Source organism: Erigeron canadensis, chromosome 3 (assembly GCF_010389155.1).
Source record: "Erigeron canadensis isolate Cc75 chromosome 3, C_canadensis_v1, whole genome shotgun sequence".
NCBI lineage: Eukaryota > Viridiplantae > Streptophyta > Magnoliopsida > Asterales > Asteraceae > Erigeron > Erigeron canadensis.
The window spans coordinates 42,732,163-42,752,663 of NC_057763.1; the positions used below are offsets into that span (position 1 = coordinate 42,732,163).

General features: G+C 31.4%; 2 protein-coding genes across 3 annotated transcripts; one reads left to right on the forward strand and one right to left on the reverse strand.

Annotated features, from left to right (window-relative positions):
* Nucleotides 1-6,811: 6,811 nt before the first annotated feature.
* On the forward strand, nt 6,812-14,997 carry LOC122590536 (phospholipase A1 PLIP1, chloroplastic). The gene is made up of 7 exons (XM_043762731.1): nt 6,812-6,994; nt 7,264-7,348; nt 11,826-12,524; nt 12,669-13,139; nt 13,220-13,279; nt 13,370-13,786; nt 14,406-14,997. Exons 3-7 carry the CDS (start codon nt 11,856-11,858, stop codon nt 14,838-14,840), a joined length of 2,052 nt encoding a protein of 683 aa, XP_043618666.1. The 5' UTR covers nt 6,812-6,994; nt 7,264-7,348; nt 11,826-11,855; the 3' UTR covers nt 14,841-14,997.
* Nucleotides 14,998-16,348: 1,351 nt separating this feature from the next.
* LOC122592928 (zinc finger CCCH domain-containing protein 1) lies at nt 16,349-18,750 on the reverse strand. Of its 2 annotated transcripts, XM_043765262.1 has the most exons (5): nt 18,571-18,750; nt 18,395-18,468; nt 17,457-18,286; nt 16,602-16,713; nt 16,349-16,494 (listed from the first exon to the last, which is right to left on the reverse strand). In XM_043765262.1, the coding sequence occupies exons 2-4, from the start codon at nt 18,459-18,461 to the stop codon at nt 16,606-16,608; spliced, it is 1,005 nt and encodes a 334-aa protein (XP_043621197.1). In that variant the 5' UTR covers nt 18,462-18,468; nt 18,571-18,750; the 3' UTR covers nt 16,349-16,494; nt 16,602-16,605. The 2 variants fall into 2 exon arrangements, with proteins under 2 accessions (XP_043621197.1, XP_043621196.1); XM_043765261.1 differs by having other exon boundaries at nt 16,404-16,713; nt 18,571-18,749.
* Nucleotides 18,751-20,501: the final 1,751 nt, after the last annotated feature.

Sequence of the window (20,501 nt, forward strand, 5' to 3'; positions counted from 1 at the left end):
GGTTTGGTGTTGTCGGCGACGGGTGGCGAAGGCAACGACTATTGGTGGTAGCGGTGTCGAGTGGTATAGGTTGATATAAACGTAAGTGATGTAAATGTGGTGGTGGAAATATATTTGAAGATAAAAGGATACTTGCACAATGCGATGATGATAATGTGGTGGCGGCAACCAATAGTGATGGCGATTAGTGACGAGTGATAATTGATATAAAAGTAATTAGTAAAGATATATTAGAAAAATAAATGACTGGTAATAATGTAAATAAATTCATTAAAAGTAAAATAGTTATTTAACTGATTAACTCATTTCATATCTTCTTTCTCATTTTTTATCTTCTTTTTCTTTAATTTTCTAGGTGTATAATTTATATAGTAGTATGGATAGATTAGATATCACTTCCTTTGTATTAAGCCTTTCAAAATTTAACCATTTTAAAAATTGAAAATATCTAATTTTGTATCCCCTAACCTTCAATTCCTTTCGCATACAACTTAAACACACATTATAGACAATCCACAACTAAAGCACTTTAATTCCATAGCTCAAATCTTAACTAGATATCAAAACCAGGTTCTATAAGAATTTATTTTATACATCTAATACTATCATATAAAACATTTTGTCATTTTTTTTTAAGAAAAGATAATTTGAACTACCCATATTCTTTATTCACAAATTTAAACATCTTTACCTAATATACCTATAATAACATTAAATCTCAACCATTTTTTTTTTCTATCTTCTCAAATTTCAACCACTCATTTTTTTCCTCTCATCCATAAATCATTTTATTTCTCTAATTCATTCAAAATCTTTTATCTCGAAAACCGTATATCGATGAATTATAAAAATTGTATGGGTGTTCTTAAAATTTCATTCTCTTTCATTAGAGATGTTATTCGATATATCTTTGATGAATTTTTAAATCGGAGGGCGGAGCCCGTACGGTTAAAGCATTTGGCTATCATACTCTATAACTTGACCAATCACCCTCACCATCTTACCGCCGCAACGCACGAGCACTATTTGTCGTAATCTATAATGAATTAAACCTTAGTTAAACCAATTTTATAACACTTCAAAGCTATTGAACGTGAAAATGGATTGTGTGAGTCAAATTATTTGATTATTATGATTTTGGATGTTGCCAAGTATATTATCGATCAGTAGATATGTTCTAGTCACAACATTAATTAATAAATCTACTTTTGTTACAACAAATTTACATAACTTAAGTACATGCATAGTTGTATCATTGGTTTAATAGCTGAATGGTAAGGAAGTCTTTAAATGAGGGTTTGGATTTAGGGAGATCCGGGTTCAAGTTTCAAAAGACAAAGTTTTCCCTAATATGTTGTCGTGTCTTTTAGCGGTTTATTAAGGGGTTTTGCCATCTATTAGGTATTGGGTAAGTGAACTCTCTAACGTGGACTTTGTTAAGATAACATAGTCTAAACCCTCCGTCGTAATATTCGATCCGCACCTTAAAAAAAAGTGTACTATCTACTTATAGAGTTATAGTTACTACTTAATTTAACAAAAACAATTTTAAGAAAAAGAATTAATAAAAATCTAGAATACTAATCTAAGATTAAACGAGTAATTAACAATTATTATATTCTTAAGGACTATTCACCCAAAACATCCTACAAACATTTCTATGAGATACCAAGGAATTCTTAGTTTCTTATTATTTATATTTATATTTATATGAAAATTAAAAATGGATGACATTGTAAACTTCTCAATTTCTTCCTCACTAGATCGAATAAATGGGTATGGCACGACACGTGTTTTGTACCGTGTCGTTTCACTTTTTTGTTAAATAATATATAACAAGTACCACGTTTATTTCATTCGGATTTAGTGGGTGTTTGCATTTTGAAAGTATAATCTGATTATGTACTTAGATAATGAAAAATTGATGAAAAAAGATAATGAAAAAAATATTTACAATTTCATAAAGATAAAAAACAGATTTGAAAAGTAGGTTGTGATATATTCTTTTAAAACATAGCATTTGAACACTAAATGTATTTTACAAACGCAATGCAAATTCCCCCCTAGTATTTTTTATAGTAACCATGTAATCCTATCAGATTTAGAGATAAATAAATTTCTTTCAATATATAGGATTATTTTATTTGTGTCTCAGATATTAAATTATCAAAGCTATTTTTAAAAAATAATAGAAATGCAAACAAATTTTTTATTTTTTTTTTGAAAAAAATTTAATGTCACATAGACAAGGAGGAAATACTTTAATATTATGTGAATGTCGTAAGTTTAAGTTTCATTTGTGACAAAAAAAAAAAATTAAGGTTTCACATTGGACAAGAGGCCAATATGACCTAAAAAGTAAATTATTTGGCCAATTTTTTTTTTATAAAATATGATTAACATAACAAAAAAGATTAAAAAGTATATATACTTTTTTTTTCAAAATAAATAAATATCCAAACAGTTGTTATCATTTTGTCCAAGATGATGTTTATTTACAATTCAAGTGAATGTCATAATAAAGTAATTCTTATAAAAGTGTGGTTATTTTACACTTAATTTATATAAAATTATTTAATTGAAAAGGTAACGAAATGTTGATTGTTGTTGAATATTAATACTTTTCTTTTAAGCACTGCTCATTTAACATACCATAAGGGTACTGCGCGATGAAGCGATGTAATGGCGATGTTGACATGTCTTGATGACGTGCGACAAGTAGTGGTGATGATGGAATGACAGTGGTGGCATTGATGGTGATGATTGGTGGTGCGATGGTGGTGGTGGTTAAGGGAAGGATAAAATGTTTTTCTTTTTTAAGATCAAGTATCACAACATCAATCACCATTATGTTATGTTAATTCTAAAAATCATTGAGATAAAATGTTACAAAAAGTACAAAAGTGAAACAAAAAAACACAACAAAATTTTAAAGGAAAAAAAAATATTCCATGAACAATACATATGAAAACAAACGCTAAAAATAAATAGCGGGGAAAAAACAAATAAAAAGTTTAGTAAACAAAAAAATATGTTATAATAAAAAAAATGCCAAAAAAAACATAAACATTACAAAAGGAATTAAAAAATAAATAAAAAGAAAAGCAAGAAATCCCAATATTAAAAGAAAACTAAAAATACAACATAATATATAAAAAAATTGTTAAATAATTCTTTTACAATCTAACAATAATAATAAAAGAGTATCCTAAATTCTTTCATGTAATAACCTTTAGATGAAATTTAATTTTAATTAAAGGCCTTTGGATCAATAGGATAATGTCATCTTTCACTTGAAATTTAGTCAATGTCAAATTGTTAATATTAATCCTCCTATTTCATATCATATATTAATAGGAGTTTGCTAAATACAGCCTTTATGGCTGTGTTTAAGGTGCATAAATTGTTTGTACATTTACCATGAAAATCAGGGGGAGGACTTTTAATATAGAAGGTACAAGTTTTTTTATGCACGTTAAATACAGCCCTTAGAACTGTATTTAGCATTTCCCATATTAATATATGTTTACTTTTTTATTGAGTAATTATAAATTGACTTGACATCATTTAATTATTTTGGAAATTTATTAGTTACTATTTGTAATGAAATTAACATATTTTAAGAAACTACTTCGGTTCTTTCTTTTTAAAATTCCATAACTTCCAAAGCAATTTTCATTAGTTTAAAAACATTTATCACTTTTACTAATAAGAATCTTAATAAAATCAACTGGGTTGGATCAGTAGCTGTATCTCTTGTCTTTAAAAACAGAGGTTAATTATTTGACCCCATGCCCAACAAGGCTGGAGGTCCTTTTCTACCTTTGGTAGAACCTGAAAGCAACCTCTCTACCTTTGGTAGGGGTAAGGCTGTCTACATTTCAACCTCCCCCATACACCGTCAAAACCGGTAATTGGGACCCAAAACCCGTAGAAGACGGCATTAGGAGTCACTTTACTTTTTTTACTAATAAGAATCTTAATCTCATCTAATTTTAATTAGTTATACCTTTTTTCTATGGGGTTTTCTTCAATTTTATTTTTGTAATTTATCTTCTAGCTAACTTTTATCGATTGATTGCATTTAGTTTTATACAAAAATTCTTGGTTCATCATATTAAAAGTTTGGGTAAATCTATATAGCTTTACTTGTCATTTAAAGCCTCGGTTAATTGTTTCGCGCGATTATATTTGAATGTTGCAAAGTGGGTTTTTAATAAAATATTTAATGTCTTTCATATAATATTTTGTTTTTATTTATTGCCATAGTGTCATAATCTCTTATTAGAAAAGATTCTAATGATTATATACTTTGAGTAAGAGTTATTTAAAAACCCATGGAAAAATAAAGAAGCATAAATCCCGAACATTACATGAATTGTGATAGTGTATATTGAATTTCAGTTATGTGCATTGTATGTAGTGAACTTTAAATCTTGTGCATTGTATGTATTCAGGTATATGTGACAACCATATAAGCTATCACTTGTAAGTTTTTGATTGGTCGGACACATACAACGCACAGAAGTTGAAAGTTCATTACATAAAATACACATTATTGAATTGAAGTTCGATCCACGTTATGATAATTCATGTAAAGTTCTTTACGATGTATTAATCGCTTTTGTAGATGATGAACCGTGTGACAACATCACTTTGTGGACAAATGCGACATAGTTGAATTATCATCTCATTTGTAGTTAAAAACCTTATATATTTCTTGAATATAATCTAATCTAATCTAATCTTTAATATTGAAGGATATATTTTGACCATTCAAGTTGGTTGTGATAGTTTATGATAAATTATTTTTATAATTTAAGGGAGTTCAAATGTCATTTAGTAACTTTAAGAAAAGGAAAATAACTCATTTAAAGGTTACAATTAAAAGTAACTTTTCATCCAAGAGTTATGAGTTTTTCAAAAATATTTATAAAAGGTTGTTTTATATGTGCTAAAACAATAATCAACTAAGTTTATCTTGATATTATCAATTATCAATTAAACAAGTATACACAACAAAACAATTTTATATAATAAAATTTTATTGTAAACTATATGTCTTAACAACCGTCATAACTTTTTATATATTTTTAATGTGTTATCCGCGTATTACGCGGGTCAATAATCTAGTATATACTAAAGGAAAACTGAAAGAGCAAAAATGATATTTTTAAAATTCAAAAGTTTGTTCTGCACTAATGTACGGGTTCTAACTTTCAATATACTGTTTACTTTGAATGTCATTATTAGGATTCGAATCATTAATATCTAACACATGTGGGTTTTTTTTTAAAAAAAAAAAAGACAAACAAAGCAAACTATAAAAGCAAAAATCTTCCAAAAATATTGAAAATAAAAAAAAATTGTAAAGGTACCTTCCCAAACAAAACCCATCCAAAGCTCTTTTGCCCATCGACCTCAAAAGTAAATATATGTGGTGTTGCTTTATTACTTGTACATTATTCATTTAAAGTTAATACTTTAATTAAGGTTATTCTAACTTATCTTTATCTATACAATCTTATTAAAAAATAGTCTCTCATACTGAAAGTTTCATGAAAAAAAATATTTAAAATGTATTAAAAATTACATGAAGAAAAATGTTTAAAATATCCTTAATGATCATATTACATTGCGAGTCCTTTAAATTTTAAAAATATCTTCATTAACCATACACATCAATTAATTACACCACTTGACGTCGTCTCTGTTGGAACCACGTTAGTTTGTCCACCATTGATCATCTACCATTCCTGTTATGATAATTGACGATAACTGAAATCTCTTTGTCTAGTAAATATATAATGGACGTATTTACTCTTAAAGACATATTATAGGGTTACCCATTACATGATTGAAACTATCAAGACTAAAGTTACACACATTAAACATCATAGGGATTGAATGTGTAAATGTTGTCATTATAAATAAAAAGTCATAAACTCTAAATTAAGGTTAATGAGAAACTAACCCCTCACTTAATTTCATATGTCTCTCCTCTAAGAAATTCGTGCATCATGTTCCAGCCAAATTTCTCATCCCATTATTACTCAATCATCTTGTTTTGGGAACTCGAAATCAAGAGCAGCCATGCTTAATGCTTTTACAGGTTCCACAGGACGATCCGGGATGTTTTATCATTTGAATCGAATCATATTTATTCCAACAGTCTCTACCGCCAATAGTCTTCCCCCACCACAACACTGTCGCCGCCACAAAAACCGTCACATGGCACCAGTACCGTGCTACTTTTCTTATAAAACAAATCATCATTTCTCTTTTTAATTTCCAGCCTTTAAAATATCTAAATTATTCACAATTTTGAACTCTTTATCAATCCACGCACTTAATAATCTATCTAATATACCATCAAATATTTACCAACCTCTATCTATTTAAACTACCCATCTTCTTTATTCACTAATTTGTATATCTTCTCATAATATATCTATAATATTATTAATAAAATTATTTACAAAATTTATTTCGGAGAGATGTGTTGGAGGCGATTACGTGGCAAAATAGACTAAACACGTGAGGTGATTCTTTCTCTCATATATAAAAGTCACGCCAGATCTCACTAACCATCTAAAGAGCGTGACCAACAATTTTAACCTTTCTCTCTTACGTACCTTCAATTCTTCTTCAATTCTCCTTCTTCATCTTCATATACCAACAACTATTTCTTCCTTCTATATACAAACATACTATTATATTCAACATATATATATATATGTCTATATCAAATTTTGCGTGTTTGAATTATCAAAATATATTTTGAGAAAACTAGCTTGTGAGACAACCGATCGATTAGTCAATTTTTTGAAGAAAAAACGTTGGGACGATCAATATAAAAAATTAAATAAATAATAATTCTGTTCTGTATCTATAAATTCATCATAGATATATACATTAATCGTTCACAATTCTGCTGCGAGAGTTCTCCATTTTCTGGAGCTAGCTTTCGCAGCAGTAATAACCTACGACACACGTAAGTCTCTCATCACTATCCATCTCCTATACCGATATAATTAGTGTTTACATCTTAACTTTCTCATATATACTTTGTTCTTGGTGACGGATTATGTATATATCGTTGTTGTATGCACGACCTATATGTATATACCACAATTATGTGAATGTTTTTGATGATCATCAGAGCATTGTGTATATTTCCATATAATTCAAATAGATTTGAATTTAATGAATTCACCGATATATATATATAGAAATGAATGTGTCTGTATTATATATTTGCAGATGTGTGCGATGCGAAATCCGATTTGAAACGAAACCGTCTGAGGTGGCCGGATAGCCGATCGGTCTTCAAAAGTATATAATTAAGGTATGTACGTATATAATCATTAATTTTTTGATTAAATTATTTATGAGTAATTTAATGTGTTTGAGAAAAATAGCTAATAGTAGTAATTGGTTGATTGTTTCGGTTGGGTCATGCTAATTTAATGGCTAAATAACTATCACTATATATACACACACATAGAATATATGGCGGACTGTTAGTTGCTTGCTTGTCCTCATTTTTATGATATGTATGTATTATTTGAATATTTTATAATTTATTCCTTGGCACTGAATTCATATTCCAACTGGTTTGTATTCGCTACTATGACTGTTTTTATAAACTTTTTTTAAAACATATATTTTTTGCGGTATATTACAATGTCGACGCATAAACACTTGTCAGTCTTAGCTTTTGCTATTAATAAAGAGTCTTTTTCGTTGTCATTTCCCTGTCGTCATAAATACATATATATATATATATATATATATATTGTTTTGTTGTGTGAAAACTTAAAAGCTTTTATTATAAAGCTAGTTAAGAAATTATATAGGTTTGATAAAATATATATATATATACGAGTAATATTAAAATATTAATTGGTGGATACTTGTTTAACTTGGTTAATTCGGTTTTCGTTCAAAAATACCATAATTTGGATTAGTAGCAAACACTCTAACCTCTCTACGTACATTTCAACCTCCTCCATATACCATCAAGGTATTAGTGCATAAAACTCGTGAGTGGTGAGTTCCTTTTCCTTGTATTGTTATCAATCACTAACTTGTTTATTAGTAAAAATCTAGATCCAGTCTCAAACCAGAACAATCAACCGAATCCTCAATTTGGTTATATCCGTTTATGGATTCTTCCCTTCAAGTTCGGTTTTTATTGTTATCTCTTAACTCTCATTTTCAGTTTTTCTATTAATAATTAATAGCAACACTAATGAGGTTTGCATTAATGAGTCTGGCCTAGACCCTTTTTATTACAAAATCAGTATTTTACAGCCTGATTCATATTTTTAATCTCATCGTCATTTCAACCCGGTGCATTGCTCGCTATCCGTTTTGGGTTGACCAAGCCGAGTACCATTTAGGATTTTGATATTCAAAGCCCTTTTAAATAACACACATTAAAGTATCGTATATAAAAATGATCGTTTTCTAGAAGTAATCTTCAACAGATATGTATAATTAACTTAAATTGTGACGGGCATGATTAGCAAACTTGTATAATAAACACTATAATAATATAATTTATTATAAGAAAAATCTTGATTAGGAACTTTTAAGAAAGACCCAAACTATTGGGGGTAGCAAGTACATTATAATACTTCCTACATGACTACATCTTGATAACTAGAGTTGACAGAGCAATCCATCTGGATTTTTAGCAATTATTGTCTACTAGCTAGCAAGTATATTCTTGTGTTTTACGAGTAATATTTTAATGTAATGTAAACATTTCTATAATTGAATCATAATTTTTTTAGAAATGATTAATCCTCCTAATAGATTAGCTTAAAGATTCTCTTAATTTTTAGATGAGGATATGTGAAAAAATCAGAGGGTGAGATTAGGAAGGAGAATTAGTGACATCCACATGTCATAAGCTAAAATTATTAGGAGGATTTTTAGACTAGTTTTTTAAGAGGGTAGATCATTTTCCTAATTTTTTTAGACCATGTTACCAGACCATTTCCACTCTAGTGGGACATGATTTTGGCAGAGGCCCTAATAATGGAGTCAAATGCACCTGATGTTCATGAACTACTTTTACAGCCCAACCTTTTTGGCACCCAGCCTCAACCCCACATGCATTTATGCTTGTGTGTATAAGTTGTTGAGGATTTTGATGCCTCAAAGTTTAATACTCCGTATAAATAACATTAATGTGACCCTCTACCCTATAGGCCCTAGTGAACAAAGACTTTATAAGATTTGTCTGAGAGTGATATTTGTACAATAAAATTTAGCTATCTATAACAAAGGTATAAATTGTCTTACTTAATGTACAATTGTATTATACATGAACATGATTTGTTGTAGATGGTTAAAGTTTGTTGTAGCAATATCGCTTCTCATATAACAACTAAGATTTAGCCTAGTATGAAAATAAGTTAATAAATATTTGGATTATAACTTTATAATATTATTATTAAAGTTTTTGTTCATAAAATTATAACTTTATAGTATCTATAATTGTATAATTTTGTAAATATGAGATTTTTATATTTTAATTCTTTAAATATGTTAACATTAGATGTTAGCTCCACATATTTTATATATGGTTAATTTATAAGGGGCTACACAATACCGAGACTTGTTTCTCATAAAGACTAATCTCTGTCAATTTTAAACAAAAAACATATATCACATGTCAGGAATAGTTTAGGACTTACCATTTATAAAACCAATCCCTTAAACACCCACACATTGTTTAAATATTATATTGTCCCTGCATGATTAATCACTCAAGGATGAGTGAAAGATGAGTCCCACCTAATAACGTTCACTTGTCCTGAAAACAAAAGGGGTTGTAAGGGGGACGAAGGAATTGTGTTGCCTCTTAGTATCAATATCAAATGGGCTTAAAAACGTACATATGCAGTAGTTTGTTTTATGTATTTCTAAAAATTATCCGGTTAATAAAAAGTGGTGCTTGTATTGAATTTGTAGCTAAAATAAGAGAAGTTGTAGGCCTTAGTGAGCTAATTCAGTAAGCTATTCAAGCTCCGTCTGTCTAGTTCTGTCATCAATAGACGTCTTTTACTTTAGGACTTCTCGGAGATTAATCGATCTACCTTAGTTACGACCGGAGACATTACTAACGCTCTTTCTTCCACAGCTTCCGTTTGTCAAAGTGCTTCGCCTTACTTAATTATAAATATAAATATGTGAAGCGGTGTTTCCTTATAGCCTGTGGGTTCATACTCACTGGAGACTTCGGTTTTTAATGAGTTCTAATCGTTAAAACAAAATCATTTTGGAAAATTTGCCATAAAAATTGAGAAAAACCGAAAATGAGAAAGAAAAGTGTATACGAGAATAGTGATAAACAAAATGTAGATATTCTAAAAACATCATAGTAAAGTATGATGATCAATTTGCGACAAAAGTAAACCTTTTAATGCGTCTTTCAAAATATATCTTAATACGAGGATCAATGTAAACAAATAATAAAATACTTATATTCTATGAACTTTGTCTTTCTTCTTTACCCACTTATAAAATGCTTATATTCTATGAACTTCGTCTTTCTTCTTTAATAAAATCATAGTCTAGGTTTAATTTTACATATTATCGTAACTTATTATTGCTCGGTAGGTTCGCTTGAGTATAGCTTTAGTTGATTTTTGTATGTACTTGGTATGATCATACTCTATTCTTCCATTTTAGCAGTACAAGTGTATAACTTATAAGGTTTCACCAGAAAGATTCTTGTTACAAATTGTAGGACGTACGACTACATGTATAATCTATTTATCTCACTATAATCGCCGAGGCACACATAGAAATTGTAGAGTTTGATTAATCACAACTTCTATAGATCCATATATGTTAGACAATTTTAGGTATTATAAACACAAGCATTGTATGCTTTGATAATTTCCCTTTATAGTAAAACTTCTGTTGATATGAGGTTTGTATAATATACCTTGTACGGCTTCTCCCTGTGAGAAAATCTATAGAATTCAACTCGGGTTGCATCACTGATGGTTCTTGGAAGTTATGTCGTTTGATTTAAAGAAGTGTCCTATTATTTTGGAAGGGACTTCAAGCAAAGAGATCTTAGGATATAACGCTAAAAGTGAAGTCTTCCCACATTGATATTCACTACTTAAGACAGTTACAAGACAAATATACTATTATTCTGTTTTGATTGTTCAGTTGGTCTGGCTTTGTTACAAGACAATTATTCCACGTCTCTATGTGGATCCCCATCCCCATTATTATTTTGTGATGTCGAATTCGATAGTTGTATTTTACCATCTTTGCCCAAGTTTCGAGCAGAGGACGTCATCCAGTCAAAGTTAGTTAGATATGTGTGAAAAAAGGTCACTCGAAACAAAATACCATCTATGAAATACATGATCGAGTAATGATATATAAGCCTGAAATTCACGAGACTAAACATGCCTAATGCATTTATCTTTTGACACATGGATTCTACTTGTTCTCTTTTCTTATCTCCATCCCTCCTCAATATAGATAGTATCTTGATCAACTTTTTATAAATGTTTTTTAGGCATATGTTTTAAATATATGCAACATATTTCTGAATATACTTTTTAGTACCCCCGCGAATAAATAAAGCCAAATTCCCTAAGAATACATGTTACATTAGTAAAATCTTGGAATAGATGGAATGTTCTCGTTGCAACCAAGGTTTCAGTTTGTCCTGTTTAATGTCTTTATATTGGTACCACTTCTTCTTTTTTTTTTGTCCACAACCCACCTAAGACACATAAATGGAAGTAACGTGGTAACATAAAAGTTGGTGTTTGTATTTTCAGGTGATCTGAAGAGAAGCTTATATTTTGCTAATGATGGTGTGCAGTAATACTATGTTGGTTTCCAGTCAGTCGACAACCCCAAAAGCTGAAAGCCCGGTAAAAGGACAAAGACCAAACATCCTTAACCGCTCAATATCTGGTCAAAATCTAAGGCAGCACGCAAGAATTCAAAGGGCATATTCCGACAACAATCTATGTTATTCCACTAATCGTATTCAGGCCTCAATGAATCAGCCCAAGTTGAAAAACAGTCGTTCGGGAATTTTTGACTTCAATATATCGAGTTTAATTACCCCAAGCTCGCTAAAGAAAAATTTGTTTGATCCTGAGCCATGTTATGACACAAACACAGACACAGATTCAGAAGAGAGAGATGACGCAACCGATGTCAGTGATATAGAAATGGAGAAAGAGGGAAAGAAAAGGGCTAACTGGATTGAAAGGCTAATGGAAATTAGAAGCAGATGGGTTCAGAAACAGAATGATGGACTTGATGGTGAAAACGAAGAAGAACAAGGCTGTGATGAAGATGGAAATGGGGATGGATGTGAGGTAGATTATAGCGACGATGAAGATGATATAAGCATCAATCAGGAATCATTCTCCAGAATGTTGAAGAATGTTTCTTGGTCTGACACCAAGCATTTTTCACAGTTAGCATTTCTTTGTAACATGGCCTATGTTATTCCAGAGATTGAGGTAAAAACCGATCCATTGTGATTTTTTCTTCTTTTGCTTTCATTTGAAAGCAAAAGTGAACGCATTTGTAAGAAAAGCACCCCATACGGAGTTTCTTTTTCTTCTAGGAGCAGTGAATAACTAAACATGAACTTTTTTTTGTAGGAGGACGACCTGAGAAGATACTACGATTTGACATTTGTAACATCTTCATTGGAGAAAAAGGCATTTGCTGAAGCCATTGCCCACGACTCAATTCGTGTACCTGTGACTACTCCAACCACCAACCAGAAGCCTGGAAAGCGTATAAACCGTACTTCCGCTTATGAAATAGCTGCCTCAGCTGCAACATATGTTCAATCCCAGGCAGGCGGCCTTAAAAACCATCAGGAGGATGATGACATCATCTTAGCTCACAAAGATGCCTACCCTTTAGAGAAAGCGGATTCTTCTCCCAGAGGCTACAATTCAGAAATGGCTGCATATATGGCAGCTTCTACCATGACAGCAGTTGTTGCAGCACCAGAGAAAGAAAAGCAGGAGGCTGCAAGGAATCTACAGTCCCTTCACTCCTCCCCTTGTGAATGGTTTATTTGTGATGATTCAAGCATATACACCAGATGCTTTGTTATCCAGGTACCTGGACACATCCTAAAGTATACATTCTCATTATGAAGTTGCTAATTACTAACCATTCTACCTAATGACATATTCAGGGTTCAGACTCAGTGGCATCATGGCAGGCAAATCTCTTCTTTGAACCAACTAAGTTTGAGGTAAGATGCTTCTCTGATAACTCAACTTTTGGAGCCAAGTAACAATCATGAAAAGAGCTGCATCAAATGATAACACAAAAATTGTTACAGGGAACAGGTGTGTTAGTTCATAGGGGAATATATGAGGCAGCAAAGGGTATATACGAGCAATACATGCCACACATTCTGGAGCATCTGAATAGATATGGTGAAAGAGCAAAGCTTCAATTCACAGGTCATTCTCTAGGGGGAAGCCTTTCTCTGCTAGTTAACTTGATGTTACTAACCAGGAATGTTGTCAAACCATCGGCTCTACGACCAGTGGTCACCTTTGGTTCACCATTCGTGTTTTGTAACGGTCAAAAGATTCTTGATCAGTTCGGGCTAGATGAGAACCATGTTCACTGTGTCATGATGCATAGGGACATCGTCCCAAGAGCATTTTCCTGCAACTACCCGAATCATGTTGCCCAATTATTAAAGCGTTTGTGTGGTACTTTCCGATCTCATCCATGCCTAAATAGAAATGTAAGTATGCCTTCCATCTCTTTTGTTATATATTTATCTAAATCATGCTTAAAGGCAACTTGTAACAAAAACAAAAACTTTGGTGCATGTTTGGGTAACTGGCAACTTTCAAAACGTTTTCATTTAGTGAAACCTTTTTAAGTTGATCGGTTTTCAGATGCAACATAGAGGACATGTCAGAAAAAATAAAATAAAATAAAATAAATCATGATGGTCAAAGTTACCAACACGTCCAGTCAGATTTACCTAACATCAAACTTTGGAAGTTAGCTACCTTTTTCTTGGATTAAAAAGGAAAGATGGGTTAACCCAAAACAAAATTCAGTTCAAAACTGATTATTCTTTGTGCAATATGCCAGGAATAAACCTGCTTATGAAATTCCTTAGCAATAATCAGCTACTAAATTTGTTGTCATAAATCTTTTTATCTTAGTATATGGCTTTCTGTGACCATATCGATGGAAACATTCTCTTTGCAAATTGCAATAACAATTACAGTGCAAAGGATCTGTAGTGGAACAGTTAACCACTTGAATATAAAGTAACATAGTAACATACACAACCACAAGAGTCGAGTCCTATATCTAGCTTTCTCTCTGATGTGTCCTTGCATATGCAGAGTTTGTTATATACACCATTGGGAAAAATGTTCATCCTCCAGCCTGATGAGAAGTCCTCTCCACATCATCCCTTACTCCCTCCCGGAAGTGCTCTATATGCTATGGAGAATACTCAACATGGTTCAACCAAAACCGCTCTTCGGGCCTTCCTGAATTCTCCACACCCGATAGAAACCTTACAATACCCTACAGCCTATGGGTCGGATGGAACTATCCTTAGGGACCATGACTCGAGCAACTACTTGAAAGCTGTAAATGGGATCATAAGACAACACACAAAAACGTTTATAAGGAAACCTAGAGAACAGAAGAACTTAATGTGGCCGTTACTAACTTCACAATCACCACATTATTGGAGCCAAGAAACAAAACTCAAAGAGAAAAAGTTGACGGTTTCGGATCAAAAGAGGTTGATTACTACGGAGGTGGTGTGAAATTTGTTAAGTAGGGAAAACTAAAACTGATCTAACTGGGGTGATGTTCATAAGGCCTAGCTGTTGCTCACCTAATAGATTACTGTAGATTGTATTCTAACTGTATGTATTACCAATAAATTTTTTTAATAAAACTCCTGATATAATTAGTGGTTCATATGTTTAACTAGGGTATGTCATTTTAACTAGGATATGTCATTTTAGCTGTTAAGTCATATTATAAATTCATAATCATAATAAAAAAATTAAGAAATAAATAAACAAAAAATCTTAAACCAATGCCCAAATTCAAACAGAATTCACAGGAAAAGGTTTATACGTGTTATAATTTGAGGAAAAATCGTTCTGCAAGTTAATTTTTCTAACACAACTCAATTACATACAGACAATTTATTTTCCATATTACCCGGCAAAGCTTTCAGGCTCCAAAACACTTGACTATGAATATGATTATAAGAAAATAAGATCCAACGCGTCTCTAGATTTTCAAATTTCTGTTTTCTACTTCAGTGTTTTTTCTGAAACAAACATAAACCATACAGAACACCAAATTTGGCAGATGATTACATTGAAACTAAAATCAATCTACTACATGTTAATAATAAATAAAAGTGTTGGCAGCAGAAGTCTCTTTTCTTAAACAGGCCAAAAGTTGTCTTGTAGACAAAACCCAGTACTTGCAGGAATATCGAATGACCATTTTATAGGAGGATACATGACACAATTTACAGGTAACTATCCTACAATGCTAAACAAATGGATTTACCAAAAGGGTCACATTCCAGAAGTGTGGTGCTCATACCCAATCGATAGGTTTTGGCAACTGACACGTCAAGATTATAGACATATATCTAGTATTTAGTAATATATGACAAAAGTGTAAATACGATCCCTGCCATGACAAGAACTAGGCAAAGAAAGATAAACATGAAAAACAAGACATACAACCATTTACTCATGATTATCCTAGTATTAAAAAGATAATTCAAAAGATGATGACATAACTCTCAGATATGACCCGATGTAATTCCTATGGAGCTCTTTTGACTACCTTTAATTAAGATAAAGGTTAAAAACCATGGAAAGCATAACTCTACACTAGCAAGGCTAAATGCCTAGGAACCCCTTAGTCCAATAGAGGAATTTTTCCTCTCAAGCTGGCGACCCTGCAACGCTGCCTAACGGTGAGACACCAGAAACCTTGGCTGGTTGAATATGCTTTTACAGGGATTCGAACCTGGGTGGTGTTCCCACCAAGTCGCTTTTTAGAGGGGCAGGTGGCCACTGGGCTGTAACCTTTTTTTTTTTTACACTAGCAAGGCTAATAAATTACCAACTTGATTCCCTAACTTAAAAGCCTACTGGCCATGTGAAGAATCATGCCCAACTACAAGGAAGACATATAGCTATTTCACGTTTAAACTGGCCAGGTAGCCAATGTAATATTCATAATAATAATAGATGAAAAGCTAGCCTACATATGTAGTGACAATCGCAACAACAGCGGCTAATACAGAAACTGCAAGAAGCAAGTAAAATATGAATTTCATAAGTGAACCTGAATTTGCACCAATGAAATATTCATAATAAAAATAGATAAAAGGCTAGCCTACATATGTAGTGACAATTGCAACAATAGAGGCCAATACAGAAACTGCAAGAAGCAAGTAAAATATAAACTTCATAAGTGAACCTGAATTTGCACAGAATTAGTAGCAAAGTACACGGTATGCATCAAAGAAATGAAGAATTGAAAGTTACATGTTCACTTCTTCTTTTCAGCCCCTTTCCTCTTTCGTATTTCGACCGCAGCATTAAAAATCCCTTGTGTAGGCTCGTTGCACACGTAGCATTTTTTTTTCTTTGCATGGTGCTGCAAATCAAAAATTACAAAAAGAATTAGATACCCTTTTACTAACAAAAAAAAATCAAAACATATACGCATTAAAGTTGGTAATATTAACAAATATTCGTTTTTACAAGCAACTAAGGATTCCTCAAGCCTGGTGACCCATTTCATATACAAACAACCAGCTTACTTCTACCTCAACTGGAAATTTGCACAGACAGTACATTAATATTCTGACATGAATTAAGTTGGATCAAGGTGGAAGTTATAAAATCAGATATACCAAAAGGATTGAGATTCAAATAAGCAAGAAAAACTTAATAATATTGGTATTCATGCAAATGTTGGATTAAATTTATTTACATGTATAACAACATATCCCTTCCATTTAAAGTACATGTTTGTGGTACAGTAGAGTTGTTGTAACAGAACTTCAGTTGTCAAGCCTTGTTCATTTGATAAATGAGATGCTCGTATTAATCAACAACTAACATAAACTTTATGGGTTTAGCATATATAAAAGGCAATAGGTTCAACTACTTCCACGATTCATTCTATTGTATGATCAAAATGAAAGCCAGTAAGTTCATATGAGTTTCAAGTTCAGATGTAAAGAACCAACAATGTGTTGATATGCATTATTTAACGATTTATCATTCATTATATCTAACGATTTATCATGCATTATACTCCTCTAAAGGTCTATTCTGAATATCACGTATAGCTATTTCTACTAAATTAAAATCACACAAGATCATCTATCTAACCTTTAAAGCACAATGCTCGCAGAAATAATGCTTGCACTTCGTCACGACAGGGTCGACAAAAGGCTTCCGGCAGATAAAACAAGCAAAGGGCAGACCATCCTCATCATTCTCGATATCATCCTCCTCCTCCTCCTCCTCATCATCACCGCCTTTCAATGCCAATTTCCTCTTTCTTTCTTTCTCTGCATCATCCCACTCTTTCTCCATCTGCCATCCCGACTTATAATCCCCACGATCATGCATAAACTTACATGAATCACCGTACCCACAATAGCCAGTCTCCTTATAATCCTTACAAATATCCGGCTGGTAATCAAACCTCGCAGACACCCTAATATGAGCAGAAGCTCTCAACGGTCCATGTGACCCACCCGCTTTCTCACTCGCCACCGTTTGTTCTCTCCTAAACCCCGCCTTATAATCAGTATACCCATGAATACCCTTGTACAACTTCTCATCACCAACTTTCTTCCCTTTCAAGGCCTCATCCGCTTGTTTCAGTTTTCTCTCCCTAATCGCCCTAGCATCCATGGAAAAATCTGTCTCCGTTTCCAGTGTCGCAGTCGCTCTACTATCGTTCTGCACTTGAATCTCTTTCGACGAATCAAACTGGAACATCGTTGCCTTCGTATCTCCATCCTGTTCTTCTGACTGTGCACCTCTCTTTGCCGGCCCGGTAGCAAAGCGCAGTTTATTATCCGGTGCAACCGCCTTTTTCTTGTTGATCACTACAGACGGTCCTTCCTGTTCGTCGGTTTCCCCATTCTCATCTTCATGACCCCTTTTCCTTATGTTTTTATTTTTAGTGGGTTTTCGAAAAAATTTGCAAACTGTAAAAATAAAAAAATTAACAAAGAATGTGAATATACAATTAAGTTTAAAAATTTAATAACAATTAATGAAACTAATATATAAGCAAAGCATTATAACGAGCATACCTTCTTCTGAACTTTGTTTGGTGTCTGCTTCTTGTTGTTGTTGTTGTTGTTGTTGTGTTTCATCCATCTGTAACCTGTGCAATCAAAAGTTAATATCAAGCGAATGCTATATATATATATATATATATATTATACGTTATTAATTATAGGGAAGATATTATGTAAGTGAATAATACCGTAAAGACCGAATAGCGCGTAATGATAAAGAGGATGTGATCGGAAAAGGAAGTCCGGTGGGTAGTCGGAGGTGGTGGTGGTGGTGGTGGTGATGGTGAAAGTGTAGGTTAGACGAAGGTTGTTGATTAAAGGGTTTCTAGGTTATGAAAAAAATTTGATTTCTATTCTTTTTTTAAAGAAAAAGGGATATCAGTTAACCGACTTTCATTATGAGAAAATTATAGTACTCCATATAAGATAAGACTTTTTATTATGAAAAAATTATATAAGCTAATTTATTATGAATTTGTTTCCATATTTGTTATGGTTTTTTGTTAAAGAAAAATAATAAATTAATAAAAGTTCTCTCCTCGGGTTCCAATATATATAATCTATACGACAGTTCAGTTATTTAGTTTAGTCTAAAAAAATGAGAATCAAACCTTTTAACATCTGTATTTATGAACACAAAATTGCTAACTACTTCATTTAATCTTAGTTTTTTTTGTTAACTTTATTTAAAAAAACATTCTTTAAAGTATTTTAGCTAAATTTTGACCGTGACAGAAAATTTACAAAATTGTCACGATAAAGTGAAATATTAAATGTGTGTAACAAAAAAATTTGTAAATTCAAATTAAAAATATATAAAAAGACAAATTGATAAAATTAAATATAAATAATTTAAGTAAAATCAAATTAAAATTTATTGTAATTTTAAAACATTGCAAACATATATTTTATTTTGTAATACTTCTTTGTAAACCGTATTTGTTTAGTACTTTTTTAATCATCTATTTTTGTTACAAATATTTTAAATAAATTTTAGTTTTAAGATTATAACTGATTTGAAAATTAAAATATTGAAGAACATATTACTATCCGTAAATTTATTAGGTTTTTTAATAATAATATTTAAGTAAAATCATTTATGTTATAAAACAAATCATACTTTAGATTTATTGATTGTCTAAGTTTCTTTTATGAAAGTGATATCTTTTTTGTTTGAAGTTGTAACTTAGAAACCTTGGCAATTAAATTAAAGAACACGAAGAGAGAGATGGCATGAATGAATCTGTTATTTCAAGTCATCAAGTCACTATTTGGTCAACCATTTACAAATTTGTAGGTGGTATATTTCAATTAAAGTATATAATGGCTACCATATACAAAACAAAAACATCCGTTAATCATCTAATGATTAAACTTATACTTAATTATAACTAAAAATTATATGCGAATTCAACCACTTATTTTTATCGAAGTTCATTTTCATCCAAACGCATCAAGATTACCATGACGATAAGCATATTTATTTAATTGTCATGGTAGATTCATCCTCTCTTGTTAGTGTTCACAAATCTAATCTTTATGTTTGTAATTTTTTACTTTAGAAAAAATTTATTATATGTAGATAAAAAAAAAAAGGCAACAAGATTATGATGATTGTTGTAAATTATGTATGAGATATTAAGAGAATGACAATGATCATTTTAGGGCGATAGTGATAACAATAAAAGTTGATAATGGTGTCAATATTGAGCTCCCTACAAGCTATTGGAATCAACAAATTTACATATGCAAACTTTTGTACAATGAATGTATATTCAATTCATTGTTTTACTTGACTTTTTATTATAAACTTTATCCTAAAGCTTCATAAATATTTGACAATTTTATCTTTAAAATCTATTAAAAACTACTAGTTGATAAGGATTCAACTTAGAATTGTATTTACATTACGTAAATAAAATAAAAGAGAATTTTGTAACCACTTTTCCCACCAAATCATATCCTTTTTATTATTCCTACTTCAATGTCATTAAAAAAAAAGAGAGAGAAAACCTTTAATAAACAAACAATTTTACACAATCATATTACAATGCATTATAAAGATTTTACATTTTCTTCCAAACCTCTAAAAATTAAAGGTTAAACATTACACACATAT